Source organism: Denticeps clupeoides, chromosome 15 (assembly GCF_900700375.1).
Source record: "Denticeps clupeoides chromosome 15, fDenClu1.1, whole genome shotgun sequence".
Classification (NCBI taxonomy): Eukaryota; Metazoa; Chordata; class Actinopteri; order Clupeiformes; family Denticipitidae; genus Denticeps; species Denticeps clupeoides.
This window is the reverse complement of record NC_041721.1, coordinates 5,485,029-5,501,628: the sequence shown is the minus strand read 5'-3', so window position 1 is coordinate 5,501,628 and position 16,600 is coordinate 5,485,029. Positions and strand designations below refer to the sequence as shown.

At 42.6% G+C, this 16,600-nt stretch overlaps 2 protein-coding genes across 6 annotated transcripts; both read left to right on the top strand.

The window, feature by feature from the left end:
- The first annotated feature begins 819 nt into the window (after positions 1 to 819).
- On the top strand, positions 820 to 4,334 carry LOC114764972 (uncharacterized). The gene is made up of 7 exons (XM_028954986.1): positions 820 to 1,127; positions 2,076 to 2,372; positions 2,466 to 2,705; positions 3,321 to 3,398; positions 3,515 to 3,661; positions 3,775 to 3,894; positions 3,980 to 4,334. Exons 1-7 carry the CDS (start codon positions 1,088 to 1,090, stop codon positions 4,114 to 4,116), a joined length of 1,059 nt encoding a protein of 352 aa, XP_028810819.1. The 5' UTR covers positions 820 to 1,087; the 3' UTR covers positions 4,117 to 4,334.
- A 5,845-nt stretch (positions 4,335 to 10,179) lies between these two features.
- LOC114764836 (uncharacterized) lies at positions 10,180 to 16,426 on the top strand. 5 transcript variants are annotated; one of them, XM_028954783.1, is made up of 7 exons: positions 10,180 to 11,627; positions 13,289 to 13,521; positions 13,599 to 13,643; positions 13,720 to 13,806; positions 14,344 to 14,517; positions 14,704 to 14,827; positions 15,619 to 16,426. In XM_028954783.1, exons 2-7 carry the CDS (start codon positions 13,296 to 13,298, stop codon positions 15,791 to 15,793), a joined length of 831 nt encoding a protein of 276 aa, XP_028810616.1. In that variant the 5' UTR covers positions 10,180 to 11,627; positions 13,289 to 13,295; the 3' UTR covers positions 15,794 to 16,426. The 5 variants fall into 5 exon arrangements, with proteins under 5 accessions (XP_028810616.1, XP_028810619.1, XP_028810615.1 ...); XM_028954786.1 differs by having other exon boundaries at positions 10,181 to 10,287; XM_028954782.1 differs by having other exon boundaries at positions 10,189 to 10,287; positions 11,417 to 13,521.
- Positions 16,427 to 16,600: the final 174 nt, after the last annotated feature.

Genomic DNA, 16,600 nt, shown 5'->3' with positions numbered 1-16,600 from the left:
CTGCTCCCTGGGTGCCCGCTGCTCACCAAGGGTGATGGTTAAATACAGAGGACACATTTCGTCGCGTCACCGTGTGCTGTTTCACAATGACAATCACTTCACTTTTTGAGCTTTTTGCTTTGACTGTTGGGACAGAGAGAAAGGATTCAGTCAGACTGACAGGGAATCAATACAAGTAAATGATATTTAACACCAATATATCCTTCATTTCCCCACGTCAGAGAGTAGAAAAAGGTAGAAAAGGAGACTAATACTTGGTGAAAGATCAGGTCTTTATTTCATTGTTAAACTCTTTCTTCCTGAAATGTACACTTGACACAGACTTTCTCCTTCTTTTCTCTGACTAGTTGTCCATATTTACTGAGATGTTGTCCTCTGTGAACATATTCACCTTCCAGCTCCAGCTTCTTTATCCACGCTGCATTTATCAGACTTGAATGTTTCCTCTTATATTTGATTTCATCACCACGTTTCTATTCGACTTTGTCACTTGGGTCGAATTTCTCTCCACTCAGCACAACAGTGGCAGTGTAGTCTACTAGGTGGAAGTAGACTATTCGGCCTTATCAGGGCACTTCGTTTTAGTAAACTCAAAATCTATAGAAATCAAACGATAATTGCTGGTGTCTTCCTCCTGTAAGTCGCTTTGGATAAAAGTGTCGGCAAAATAAAGTAAAGTAAAGTGAAGTAACAGTGTAAAATTCTCCTTCTACACACGGTTCAGGAAACAAACCGTCAGAGGCAACAAGCATGACAAGAATCTGACCCGGACCTGTCCTGGTGACGCAATGCAGCTGTCGATCCGAGTCATCCCACCCTCCTCGGGAACTCCGACCCTCTCAGTCGTCCGGTCTTCTCCGCCCCCACAGTCCGCCATGAAAACGCCGCTAGTTTCAAGTGGACTTGTTCTGGCGTGAAAGTGGCGGAGCAATAAAGAATTTTCCTCTACAGTCATGACAACGTGACTTTAAACTCGTGTCGCGGGAACAGAGAGAAGGTGCAAAATTCCCGCCATTGAGACGAGACCTGCAACCAACAAGCTCTGGATTTAAGGATCAGTAACGTCACTTTGAAGCAGATTTTCTTGATGTCATGTGCTGTCATCTACGTTTTGATTTTATTTCCAGGTAAGTTCGAGTTGTTAGAGACTTTAGGACCAGACGTTGTTAGAAGACCGGCTGATAAGGCCTAACTAAGAAAAAAAATGTGTGTGTGTGTGTGTGTGTGTGTGTGTATATATATATATATATATATATATATATATATATATATAATTTTGTGCAGTGTGTGTGTGTACTTTTTGAATAAGCGGGTTTTCAGCTGCTTCTTAAAGGTGGGTGGTAGTCTCGGCTAGTCGAACGGAGGAGGACAAGTTGTCCCACCAGCCAGGGACAACAACGGAGAACACAGTTGACTGGAATCTGAGACCCCGTGAAGAGGGTATTTTCAGTCTCGTTTCATTTGCAGATCTGAGAGGGCGTGCCGGAGTGTAGCTGGCTAGTAGTGTGTTGATTTAGGAGGGCCGTTTGTGAGCCAGGAGATGACCAAGTGTGACTGGTGTTCATGGTGGGAAGTCTTTATTTTTTGTTTAAATCAACTCTGATGTTAATAATTGGAAACACGTCTCCAATGAAACGAATGTCTGTTTCTCCTTCGGGTGAAATTCCCTTAGGTGGCGTAGTCGACTGTGCTCCAGCTCGGTTCTGCCCCACATGGAGACAGTGGGGACATTTTGGGGAGAGTTTGTGTATTTGTGTGTGTTGAAGAAAATGTTTCGGACGAGGGTCTGGTTTGAAGTAGCCTAGTGGGTAACACACTCGCCTATGAACCAGAAGGCCCAGGTTTAGTCCGATAAATAGGGGCAGTGGTGGCCTAGCGGCTAAGGAAGCGGCCCCATAATCAGAAGGTTGCCAGTTCGAATCCCAATCTGCCAAGATGCTACTGAGGTGCACATGAGTTACAGGGACACACACCAAGTTACAGGGACACAATGGTAGTAAGTGGGGTTTGAACCTGCTTCTTCTGGTTTGTAAGTAGGTGTGTTACCCGCTAAGCTACTAAATGTCTTATTGCAGGTGACACTTCAGGTACCTGCTACGTTGAGACAAATGGGGACTTAATAATAAGTCCAAACATCAGTGGAGATAAAGAACGTATCCGCTGGATGCACAATGGTAAGAAGATGGTGGAGTGGCACAAGATGAGACAGCAGATCTCAGAATATTCACAGTTCAAGAATCGAACTCAGCTGAACACAGACACAGGCGATGTCACCGTCACAAGGGTGACAACAGCAGACAGTGGACTGTATAAAGCAGAAATTTCCATTGGTGGACAAATAGAGACATTTACTCAGCAAGTGGAAGTTATTGGTAAGAAACATGAAAATGGCGAATTTGATCTTTTCTGTAAATGGTTTTAAAGGATTTGTGATGATTTGTAATATTTTGTCTTTCTAAATACAGACCCTGTGTGTAACACCAGTATCAGCTGTAATAAAACAGGATCTACAGTAACTCTGGTCTGTGAAGCAGATGGTCATCTCCTCAGTTACAGCTGGTCAGGACCTGGACTACAGAACCCAGAGAACAGGAGCCAGATACAGATCAGTCGAGAGAACCTGGGTTCCAGCTACACCTGTGTGGTGAAGAACCCAGTTAGTGAGGAGAAGCAGAATTACACAGCTGGAGACTGTTCTACTAGAGGTGAGGAACCAAGAGCCTCTTCTGATCTTCATCATTATTTGCCTTCATTTAGTGTCACGTCCCTGTCTAGGGGTCAGGAAACGCAACAAACGAGGGGAATGTGTGCAGTGGGAAGACACAGATACCAAACCCAAGTGAAATATTGTGCTTTTATTTACAGTGAGCAGTGAACAACAAACCAAACCAAAAGTGCTATATACAAAGACTACACAATTCACAGGAGGACAACACACCATGAAAGGAGAGACAAAAACAAATACACAACAAAGCCACAACTAACCACACTAATCACTAACACACAACAACTCTTATCCAACTCTAACACAATCCAAACGCCAACTCCAAAACTCTCCTCTCACTTCCTCCTCCTCCGGCTCCGCAACAATGAGCCCTGAATGGTGGCTGGAAGGGTCCTTATGTAGTTCTCTGTCCTGTGCGTTGATTGGCTGCCAGTTGATGAGGGAATTGGTGGTTGGAGCTGTAATCCAAATCTCCTCCCCCCAGCAGACAGCCTAAAAGAGAACACGCACAAAACAGAGCACCCCAAGCCATTCTACGGCCTAAAGGACGTAACATTAGGAAGAGTCCTGATTAAACTGGGTTTTGTGTTTAAAGATCGCAGAGGACTTGTTGGCGCCGTTTTTGGAGTTGTTCTTGTCCTGGTGGGTGTTTATTTCTGCTTCTCACACAAAAGTAAGTGCAGCTCAAAGAATAACCCTAAATTAATAATACAGATGTAATAATTATAACATGTAAATTATTCTGCGCTGTATGTCCTGAACACTCTTGATCTGTGTTTCTTAAAACAGAACAAAATCCTCAGCTCAGTAGAGATGAGAACGGCATTGAGCTACAATCTAACATCATCACAGCGTCAGAGGAGGAACGTGGAACACGGCAAGCAGAAGAACCACTAATGGCCAGAGTAGAAGATCCATCTTGGAAAATACATTTAGGTAAAAATCCTCTCATCTTTAGTCGGCATAAAGCGTGTGAAATAAAATAAAATTCATGCAAGAGATTTAAAAGATCTGTTGTTGCTTCAGTATTTTCATTTGTTTTCCAACAGAAAAAGAGTCTGATGTTGTGGAGGAGAATCATCAACCACCGACTGGGGTCAACAGAGACGGAAATCAGGACCAGTTATTGACACACAGCAGTCATGACACAGCAATACATCATATTTCAGGTATCATTACTACATTCACAGTACATTACTGTGCTTTAAAATAATTTTATATCAAAGTAGTGATGCAAATGAAATGATGATCCAGAGTTAAAGAACAAGTTAGAAGAGCTAAACTACAAGGAGCAGGAGAGAGGCATCATGTCAGAGAGAAGTCTCATCACCCACATCCACAACCTGACCACAGCAGACAAGGAGGAGATGAAAGACCTCGTCTCCCAATGAGCTAATATATGATCCAATCAAACAATAATTCTGATATTTGATCACCCTTTTATGCTGCTATAAGTTTCATGTTACTAAAACATTTCTCTGACATCTTCATATGTTTACAGCTTTGATATACAGTACAGGCCAAATGTTTGGACACACCTTCTCATTCAATGCGTTTTCTTTATTTTCATGACCATTTAGTTTGGTTTGATAGGCATCAAAACTATGAATGAACACATGTGGAGTTATGTACTTGGCCTCCACAGTCACTGGACCTGAACCCAATCCAGATGGTTTGGGGTGAGCTGGACCGCAGAGTGAAGGCAAAGGGGCCAACAAGTGCTAAACACCTCTGGGAACTCCTTCAAGACTGTTGGAAAACCATTTCAGGTGACAACCTCTTGAAGCTCATCGAGAGAATGCCAAGAGTGTTCAAAGCAGTAATCAGAGCAAAGGGCGGCTATTTTTAAGAAACTAGAATATAAAACATGAATTGAATGAGAATGTGTGTCCAAACTTTTGGTCTGTACTGTAAATTGTTTCAAATGATAGTAGATATAATGTTTCCAGTTTTATTTATCTGTGTAAGAGAGGAAATTCCAGGTCCATAAAGACCCCGCACTTTATCTCCAATCTGTGACCTTCCACTCACAAGAAGTATCACCAGGGTGCCAAAAGGCCAGCAAATGGCCTGACGTCATGTGGGGGCTAGATGACTCCTGCATTCCTTTTTCAGATGTTCTGTTTGTTTTTTTATTTTTCTGCCTTGCTCAATCGAATTGGTCTGTGGCAACATTTTGTGGGAGTCAGATGGCATTTATAAAAGAGGTTCTCTTGAAGGCTGCGCTCTCTTTATTTCCTCCTCCATCAGGGGCTCAAGGGTTCTCCCCCAGCTTCTGGGCCTTTCTCCGGGGCCAGGCTGCCTCTCTGAAGGCTTTTATCTCTCTTCCTCTGATCCCTTTCTCCTTTTATTTTGGGTTTTTCTGGAACACTGGTATCATTTTTACATTTATAATGTGCACATTTGTGGCCTGCTGGAGATCATTCTGCAGGGTTCTGGCAGTGCTCCTCCTGTTACTACTTGCACCAAAGGCGGAGGTAGCGGTGGGTCCTGCTGCTGGGTTGTTGCCCTCCTACATTCTTCTCCATGTCTCCTGATGTACTGGCCTGTCTCCATGCTCTGGACACTACGCTGACAGACACAGTAAACCTTCTTGCCACAGCTCGCATTGATGTGCCATCCTGGATGAGCTGCACTACCTGAGCCACTTGTGTGGGTTGTAGACGGCGTCTCAATGTTAAAGCACCACCAGTATTCTAAAGTGACCAAAACATCAGCCAGAAAACACAGGACCTAAGAAGTGGTCTGTGGTCCCCACCTCCAGAACCACGACTTTATTGGGGACGTCTTGTTAATGTGTCCATCTGTCCAGGAGTTGGTGGATGCTTTAGTCCAGGTTTGGGAGGAGATCCCTCAGGAGACCATCTGCCACATTATCAGGAGCATGTCCAGGCGTTGTAGGGACGTCATACAGGCACGCGGAGGCCACACACACTACTGAGCCTCATTCTGACTTGATTTAAGTACGTTACATCAAAGTTGGATCAGCCTGTAGTGTGTTTTTCCACTTAAATTCTGAGTGTGAATCCAATTCAGAACTTCCAGGGTTGATAAAAATTTTTAATGAAAACAAATGTAATTTGGTGTCAGCACTGTAAAGAACAAAGTATTTAATATGAATATTTATTTCATTCAGATCTAGGATGTCTTATTTTTGCGTTCCATTTTTATGAGTTTATAATAAAATGCTTTCGTGATTAGGTCAAAAAATAGGTCAAATGCACTGAATTTACAATTAAAGACAAAGTGTTCTGTTATTTGAAAAAAGCTGCTTTGTACTTGATGGCCATCATCCAGTCACCTCACACATGACAAACTGTCAATCTGTGGTGACGTTCTTTATTTATTCAAATAATGCATATTTAATTGTACATACATACAAAACATAAAAAAATGTGAACACACAGAAACATTCAGACACTAATTTCTCAGAGGCTATCCCAAATGAACTCATGTCCACTGACATTACATTTTGAAGAGCCTCCAAAATAGAACAGTTACAGTACTGACAAATATTCAGAGCTTATAAAGTGAAATTTACATTTAAGGCATTTGGCAGAGGCCCTTATCCAGAGCGACGTGCTTTCAAGTTACCATCGATGAAGTGATGAGTTCTGGTTCATTAGGAACTATAAATGCCATCTTTTTATTCACTCTTGTTGTAGATTCTGTACATAAGTTAGACAATAAGAAGGTTACACGTTAATTAAATATTCTTTAAAGAGGAAGGTGTAGAGCTGCCGTTTGAAAATACTGTTGTTGTGAAACACCGCAGCACAGCACACGGTGACAACAACATTTACAACATTTACCAGACACCCTTATCCAGAGCGACTTACAATCAGTAGTTACAGAGATTAGGGTTAGGGTTAAGTGTCTTGCTGAGGGACACAATGGTAGTAAGTGGGACTTCAAAATCACGTCTTTTAAAGAACGGGCGAAAATAATTCATTGTCATTTGCACGCTGCAACAGGAAGCGCCATACGCCTTCTGTCCAGGCGTCACACGTGGTCCAGAGCGCATGGTCCAGCCACGCCCACTTCCCCGCCCATTTCCTCGTCAGCCCACGTGACAACATTACAGCTGTGACATTCGTGAACATTTTTATCACCACCACTCATGTCTTTGTATTTAGATGTATTTAGATGCTTCACTTTTTTTAATATAAAAACTACACGCTGGCGTGATCGTTCGGTAACAATCCCTGAATATCCGTAAAGATGCATAAAACCGGCGTTAAAAAATTCGGACTTCCATATTACCGCGTTGTTCAAACCTCCACCGTCCGTGTCACGAATTACTTTTACTTTTTATGTCGCGTAGAGTCTCCGGTTTTATTTTTTCCGCCACTTTCAGGCAAGAACAAGTCCACGTGAAACTAGCGGCGTTTTCACTGCGGACTGTGGGGCGGAGATGACCTGGTTTATGGAGGAGGAGGAGGAGGAGGAGGAGGAGGAGGAGTTCCCGAGGACAGCTGGAGAGACTCGGAGCGGCGGCTGCTTTGCGTGTCACCAGGAGGGTCCGGGTCAGATTCTTGTCATGCTTTACACTGTTGTGCTGAGTGGAGAGAAATTCGATCCAAGTGACGAAGTCGAATAGAAGCGTGGTGATGAAATCAAATATAAGAGGAAAAAAGGAGGAAACATTCAAGTAGAGTCTGATAAATGCAGCGTGGATAAAGAAGCTTCAGGAAGAAAGTGTTTAACAAAGACAATGAAATAAAGACCCGATCTTTCACCAAGTATTAGTCTCATTTTCTACCTTTTTCTACTCTCTGACGTGGGGAAATGAAGGATATATTGGTGTTAAATATCATTTACTTGTATTGATTCCCTGTCAGTCTGACTGAATCCTTTCTCTCTGTCCCAACAGTCAAAGCAAAAAGCTCAAAAAGTGAAGTGATTGTCATAATCACAAGCACATGGGGCAGTGGTGGCCTAGTGGTTAAAGAAGTGACCCCGTAATCAGAAGGTTGACGGGTCGAATCCCGAGCCACTGAGGTGCCACTGAGTAAAGCACCATCCCCACACACTGCTCCCCAGGCGCCTGTCATGGCTGCCCACTGCTCACTCAGGGTGGTGACACAATTTGTCAGATTTAGGGGAGATATAAATATCTATCTATATATACTATAAATCTAGTGTAACCACACCACTGGTTACACGTGGTAGTGGATCCAAGAGATAAGTACAAGGTAGCAGTTGTGGGCTATCAGACATCCCAACAATGTTGTGCTTTTTTTTACTTTGGGTGGCACAACAACTAACTTTTCCAAGATGTTGTACACTGTAAAAGCTATTGCTTGTCTCAAAAGTTGCTAAATGAACAAATTTACATAATGTACAATGTGAAAGTGAAGTGATTGTCATTGTGAAACACTGCAGCACAGCACACAGTGACAAAATGTGTCCTCTGCTTTTAACCATCACCCTTGGTGAGCAGTGGACAGGCGCCCAGGGAACAGTGGGTGGGGACGGTGCTTTACTCAGTGGCACCTCAGTGGCTCAGAATTCGAACCGGCAACCTTACAGGGGCCACTTCATTAACTGCTAGGCCACCACTGGGGGAGTGGTGGCCAAGCGGTTCATCTGGGGCTGTGGTGGCCTAGCGGTTAAGGAAGCGGCCCCGTAATCAGAAGGTTGCCTGTTTGAATCCCAACCTGCCAAGGTGCCACTGCGCAAAGCACCGTCTCCCCAGGTGCCTGTCATGGCTGCCCACTGCTCACCAAGGGTGATGGGTTAAATGCAGAGGACAAATTTCACTGTGTGCACCGTGTGCTGTGCTGATGTTTTTCACATGTGACAATCACTGCCCCATGTGCTTGTGATTATGACAGCTGATGAAATTAATACATTTTTAAAAAACAGTCGAGCTTTGTCCTGTTACCCAGTATTCTACTGCCACCTTGTGTGAAAACAGCTGCTAAAATGGCCTTTTATATAAAAATGTAGCCGTTAATGACAGTGTCGTGTATTATTACACTGTACACTTATAATGCAAAAATTTTAATCATTATGATGGTATAAATGACACAGCATCGAGTTTATACAAATGTCTACAGATAGTTTACAGCTGGAAATTGCTATGAAATTATGCAATATGAACTATTAAAATGGATTGTGTACTTGAATATGCATAAGTTTCAGAATAAAATCTTTATTTTTAGCTAAGAGAACATGTCTGCAGCAATTTTGTTTACTTTTCATATGAGGTTCCAGATAAAATCGCAGCGTTACTTTATTTTCTGTAGACGGCTCCCTGGTCGAGTTAAAATACTAATCATGTTTTGTACTGTGTTGGATGAAAGACGTGCAACTTTATAAAATACTTGTGTTGACATACTTGGCCAATAATCATGACTCTGATTTTTTAATTACATAACTAACAAAGAACATCAATATAAATACAATATAAGTGTGTCAGTGGTGGCACAGCAGTTAAGGAAGCGCCCCCCTAGTCAGAAGGTTGCCGGTTCGAATCCCGAGCCGCCAAGGTGCCACTGAGGTGCCACTGAGCAAAGCACCGTCCCCACACACTGCTCCCCGGGCGCCTGCTGCTCACCAAGGGTGATGGTCAAATACAGAGGACACATTTAGTTGTGTCACCGTGTTCTGTGCTTCCCAATGACAATCACTTCACTTTTTGAGCTTTTTGCTTTGACTGTTGGGACAGAGAGAAAGGATTTCTTATATATTTCTCATGTACTTCCCAGCACTATCAAAATCTACATTTTATATCTAATTTCCAGTAAAGGTTTATAATGCGATATTTGCTTGATATATGGACTAGGGGGCGTTCATAACAGTGTTTAACAGAATTATTCCTGCCACCTTTCTCATTTTTACATTGACATTTAAGGCATTTATCAGACGCCCTTATCCAGAGCGACTTACAATCAGTATTTACAGGGACAGTCTCCCTGGAGCAACTCAGGGTTAAGTGTCTTGCTCAGGGACACAATGGTAGTAAGTGGGATTTGAACCTGGGTCTTCTGGTTCACAGGAGAGTGTGTTACCCACTAGGGTACTACCAGCCCATAATCTGGTCAGGTCCACCATAGATGTAGAAAAATGTAATATCTTTATAAAATAACCACCATAAATAGTACCAATCAGCCGGTCTCTTTATCACGGACAAAAAGCACACTGAAAATCCCGGACACACAGTCGTAATCGCTGCAATGACCGATCACACGTCTACCCGAAAAAAGGCGTCATATGCAAATTAAACAGCAGTCGTGAAACCAAGCCCCGCCCCCTCCGTCCCGACTCACTAGAAAAATTCTAAATAAAAATATATATAAATAAACACACATGCACACCAATCATTAATATTCATATCGCGGTAGACGTTTAAAACCACTTCCCTGGTGCGGGACAACCAGACACCCCAAGACTCTGTGTCCCGGACCCTCCTCCTCGGTGACGCGCAGCGCGGCCGCCGCTCCGCTTCCTTTCACCTGATAGGATGAACCAGCATCAGCCGCTTTTGAGAAGCAGTAATGTCGCCATGAATCTGGCCTTCTTGATGTCATCTGCTGTCGTTTTGATGTTATTTCCCGGTAAGTACGAGTTTTGTAACAGTCACACTTCTCCAACGGGGGGACCTTTGTGGACACCGGAGACTCTGTAGAAAGTAAAAGTAATTCGCGACACGGACGGTGGAGGTTTGAACAACGCGGTAATATGGAAGTCCGAACCGCCTGCGTTTTAACGCCGGTTTTATGCATCTTTACGGATATTCGTGGATTGTTACCGAACGATCACGGCAGCGTGTTGCTTTTGTAACAGAGTAGTGTGTGGTTAAATTATTTTAAATGGTGCAATGACGCCCTCTAGTGGTATCAAGGTACAGTGTAGTAGGAGATCGCATGAAATTGCTCAAAGCAATTCAGGACACTGAATGGGTAGGTCACGTTTTGAGAGGTCTGGCATAAACTATGTTTTACTGGGTTATAAGTACACAGAAGTCATTATTTATCATGCAGTTTGGGTAGCGATTCTTGCTCACTATTTTGAGATGATTCCATGACATGTATATCCGTAGTTTTAGGTTGATTTACTTGTTTGATTAGCATGCTAATTTTCTTCTACCCACGCTACCCAGAGAGAGTTATCCAGACCAACCGTAGGCTAATTCCCACCTACTCCACTGTACCTTGCATGTATTACAGGTAATATCGTTTGGATTTTCTTGTGTTTTTATAATGTTATATGGTTCTACCAAAAGTTTTGGGTTATGTTATATCTGTTAAGATTCGTTCATATAAGTTAGTTAGTTAGGTGGTAATCTGGTAGTACACCACTCAGTTAATGTATTTGTATTTGTATTGGTGAGTCTCATGTTTCACTGTGTTCATGTGGTTTCTTATTTAATTCTAAGAAAAAGGGTTCACTTGAATTATCCCTGGTGCTACGGATAAAATGTATTAATGCAGATGCTAAGAGTTTTGAGTTCATTATGTTTAAGTGTTCAGTGCTTTTCACATCACTATATGATCAACAAAGTGAGAGGCCTTATTTAGTTTGTTTTGCTTATTTGTACCTTTTATTACATTTACAACCAAGTATGTATCTGCATGAAGTTGTAAAAGGAAAAAAAAGCAATTCAGGACACTGAATGGAGAGAGTTATCCAGACCAACCGTAGGCTAATTCCCACCTACTCCACTGTACCTTGCATGTATTACAGAAAATAAAAAGGGAATTCGTGAACCACCTGGCTGTCCAAGTGTCTAATGGTGTGCGTGGAACCGGTAGAATGGTGCTGCGGAGGTGAACCCGTCACACTTTTGAATTATCTTCGTGTGTAATAAATTTTTATTGTAGCGACGGGCTCCGTGATGGGGAGAGAAGAGACGCTTGACACAGCGGAGTGGCTAATATTAGCTTGCACCAACCAGGTACCAGCACCAGATGTTAACAGGGGAGGCATTTACCCAAGATCATTATACACCCCCTGCCTGCTCCCTGCTCCCACGCCTGGCCCACTTCGCCGTAACGCGACCTCCCGGCATGCACCACCAGGCATCCGTCCCTCACACGAACCATCGCGGCCCCAACACCAGCCACCGGCCACTTCTCCCCTTCTCGCTTTACACCTGCCCTGCGGGCAGTCATCAGACAGGGTCACGCTGGGTCTGTCCGGCGATGGGAAGAGGCGGCAGCCACCCCGAAGACTCGCTGGTGACCCCCAACTACCCTGGCGTCCTCGCTATCTCGCCAGCCGGGCAGGAAAACCCTCTTCCTCCCTTGGCGTCCCGCGACGTCTTCAGGGGGAGTGTGGCCTCCTCCTCGTCACCGCCGCCAATCCCCCTCTTGATCACCGGCCGGCCTCCCCTGCGGCTCCGCCGCACCTCCACCGGCTCCTCGCAGTCAACTCATATCCGCCACCCGTCTTCAACAGAATACATTTACATTTACAGCATTTATCAGACGCCCTTATCCAGAGCGACTTACAATCAGTAGTTAACTCAGGGTTAAGTGTCTTGCTCAGGGACACAATGGTAGTAAGTGGGGTTTGAACCTGGGTCTTCAGGTTAATAGGCGAGCGTGTTACCCACTAGGCTACTACCACCCTGCACTTTTGAATACATGAATACACTTTTGTCGCTCCACTTTGTAGACTCCCCATCCCACTTCTGACACCAATGTAGCGACTGGCCCCGTGATGGGGAGAGACGAGACACTTGACACAGCGGAGTAGCTCAGGGAAGCTTTTTGTTACCTAGCACCAACCAGGTACCAGCACAAGAGGTTAACAGCAGGGCAACAAGGAAGGCATGTACCCAGGATCATTATACACCTCATGCCTGCCCCTCCCACTTCCAGGCAACAGCCCACTAAATCCCCCAACACTCACCCTAACAGTGGGTAAACCTTGCCTCGCTAACCCCAGAGGTGGCCCTTATGTAAATTAGGCCAGCCCTATTGGCTGCCAATGCTACATTTATATTAAAAAAGTGAAGCAGCAGCTTTTACAAACTTCCTATTGAATCGTGTGGTGCAGCCGCAGCGGATTTACATTTTAATACCCAAGACATCAGGAGACAAATACATACAAAATACAGATTATTCTTTTTATTTTACTTTTTTCAAGTTTGTTAATCTCGAAGGAAATTGCTTCTCTGCTTTTAACCATCACCCTTGGTGAGCAGTGAGCAGCCATGACAGGCGACCTTAACCGCTAGGCCACCACTGTCACCACCACTGGCCCAAGAAATTACTCGTCCCTGGGTGGGCTTGAACCATCAACCTTTCAGTTAACAGCTGAAACAGTCATTAAATGTTTTTATTTTGAATAGTATGCATTTCTGATGCAGTCAGTGTAAAAATATATAACATTCCGATTATTACACTAGTGGGGGTTACATCCATGAGAATCCCTCCTCATATCAGCATCAGCACTTTTAAAAAGGAACTTTTAAACTGTTTATTCATGTTCATTTACTAATTTCTGTAATGCCAATCTAACTGTACATATTAATACTTTTGTAAGTGTTGCTGTAGATGTCCTTTATGCTGAGAGAGGTGGGAACGTGACGCTCCCAACATTTCCCCTCAGTGGCAGGATGAGACATGTCTACCTGAGACACAATCACACTACAGTGGTGAAGTGGGATGATAAAGGCGAGAAGACCGTCGAGGATCCACTGTTCGAGGGACGAGCTCTGTTACACATAGAATCTGGAAACATTACAGTTACAAGTTTATTAAAAAACCTGAGCGGCCTCTATGAAGTAGATGTTGGTACAGATGACGGAATTAAGACTTTTAAATGGACTGTGAACGTATCAGGTAAGTAAGATATAATTCGGTTGAAATGGTTGTAATAAAAGTTAATAGTTCTACATTAACTCTGCACTGTGATGCAGATGTACAACAGAACACAAGTCAGAACGACTCCGAAGTAAACAAAGGTATATTTCTGATCTTCATCATCATTTGACTTCATTCAGAAGATTAAACAGATTTCTTATATTTCTTTATTTTTAGGTCTCATAGCTGGCATAGTCATTACACATTTTCTCTTGGTGTTGTGTGTTGGATTTTTGGTCTACAAGTGCCGTAAATCACAGAAAAGTAAGTTAAAAATCTACAGCAGATGATACTGTAACATAAATTATCAAAAATAAACATTGCTGGAGGCAAAATACAGACCCATTTAATGTCAGTAAATATCAATACCTTTTGACTGATATTTTCTATGAGAAGTACAGGGTCAGAAAATCTGAAATTATCTGGATTTATTGTAAACATCCCTGAATGCACAAAATAAAATGAGCACCATTGTTATGTTTAATGAGATTTTTGAACGTTTGTGTGAACTAAATGCTTTGCTAATTATTACATGTACAATAATACCCATGTATTTATTATATAATTATAAATGATTACATTATTATATCATGTAGATTATAGTTATTAAAGTAAGCGTGAAATGTACAACAAAACTATACATTAACACAAGTATGTGCAGAACTAGCGTGGTTTGCATGGGTTTCCTCCAGGTGCATTGGTGACTCAACGGTCTGTGTGTCTGTGTGTGTGAGTGTGTGTGTGTGTGTGTGTGTGCGTGTGAGTGTTGTTGTTTCAGTGTTTTACTTTGTTTTCTAACAGAAGAAGAGTATGCTGTTGTACATCTCAATGTGAATCATGAGGACCTGAGTAGAGTGGAGTTCCAGATGGGAGGTGGCGAGGAGGAGAACCATCAGCCACCGACAGAAAGGGAGACAAATCAAGACCAGTTACTGACACACAGCAATCACGACACAGAAATAATTCATATTCCAGGTATTAAACCATTACTAGTCACTTGAAAGTTACATATCAAAATTTCTTTGATTATTTCGTTTTTTTTTTTTTATTTCTGTACATGAATGTGCTGTTGAATCATATGTGAAGTTCTACACAAGGCTTTACAATAACTGTTTAGCGCTGTGTAGGTTTGAGAGGTTTTTGTTCTCTGTGTGACGACAGAAAAACGAAACCACGAGTCAACTGGAGAGAGACTTCACATGAGCAACGGCGGGGCAGGAACTGAGGTTCTCCTGCCACTTCCAGACCAAAGTGATGGAGATGACAGATCTAGTCTTCCTAAGAGGTAATGTATGATGCAGTATGAATTAAAAACTGATCATTTCCAAAACAGGAGCAGATCACAGCAAAGACATTTGCTAATGACACTAAATTTTAGGCCAGCAGGTCACAGGGAAATCTTACCTAATAGGCTTCTATCACCCCATATTAAACTGTTAAAATCTGTTAGTTAATAATAGTTAAAATCCAATTGCATGTAGATTAATATTTGAAAGTTATAGTATTGTATAATTATGCTTTATGGATTTTCACTCTTAAATATTTATTTATATCATGTACATCTGAATATTATAACACTGCTGCATTTTGTTTGTATTTACGTGTTCATGATAATTGCAAATACTGAGCTCTTATGTTACAGATGAATAATTATAATATTTTGTAAAGCCTTTTTTTCTACCATAAATATAATCCATAGTATTTTGCAATACATATAGTTGATAGGGGTGTTAGAAAATATATCGTGATATTTTATGTGGTGATATTGTATCGATACAGGGCCGTCAAATATTGATATTTTTATATACAAATTTAGTCCACCGGGTGGTGCTATCGAGCGTTTTCTTTAGTGAGGTCAGCAGATGAGAACCAGCAAGCGACTACAACCTCCACTCCTGTAGATGGCGCTGTACAGCTGGGTACTTTGAATTACTGAATTACGTGAAATCGCAAAACATGACGGACCGATCACAGCATCTTGTATTCAGTTCTCTTTTTAGATTTTCACTGATTTGTTTCACTGACCATATGTACAGTATCACAATATATCACAATATATTTTGTAATGTGTTGCAGTGGCGAAAACATCAAACGAGCAGAAGGAGGCTCACAGGAGGATCTCAGGAGCAGCATATGGTCTCACAAGGGGTCTGAGGACCTCATCTCGGTACCTAATGGCAGTGAGGCTACCTCTGGCAGGCACATGGAGGGCTGTACAGCCCCCCAAAGAAATGCCACCACACACCATTAATGACCCACTGCCAAACCGGTCATGCTGGAGGATGTTGCAGGCAGCGGAACGCATCTGTGCTCAATGTGAACCTGCTTTCATCTGTGAGGAGCACAGGGCACCAGTGGTCATTTTGCCAATCTTGGTGTTCTCTGGTAAATGCCAGACGTACTGCAAGGTGTTGGGCTGTAAGCACAACCCCCACATGTGGATTTCGGGCCTTCATACCAACCTCATGGTGTCTGTTTCAGCAGATACATGCGCATTTGCGTCTCAATGTGAAAGCACCACCAGTATTCTAAAGTGACCAAAACATCAGCCTGAGAAGTGGTCTGTGGTCCCCACCTGAAGAACCACGACTTTATTGGGGACGTCTTGCTAATTGCCTTTATTTTCCACTTCTTGTCTATTCTATTTGCACAACTGCAGGTGAAATTGATTGTCAGTCAGTGTTGCTTCCTAAGTGGAGAGTTTGATTTCACAGAAGTGTGATTGACTTGGAGTTACATTATGGTGTTTAAGTGTCCCCTGTTGGGACAACACTGAAGATGTAACACTTTGCTACAATGTAGTAAGTGTACTGCTTGTATAAAAGTGTAAAAAAAAAAAAAAAACATTAATATCCAAACCGCGATTTATTGGCGGAAAATGAAGATACTGTGGAACCATTTTACGGTGCGTGGACAACGTAGTGCAGTATATACACTGTAAAAGGGACCTGACTTACCATAATAGTACTTCAATGCTATAAGCACCTTAAATGAAATAATCTCCAAGTGGAGTCGGAGCTTCTACAAGGTATCGTATCGTGATTGTCACATGTGATAC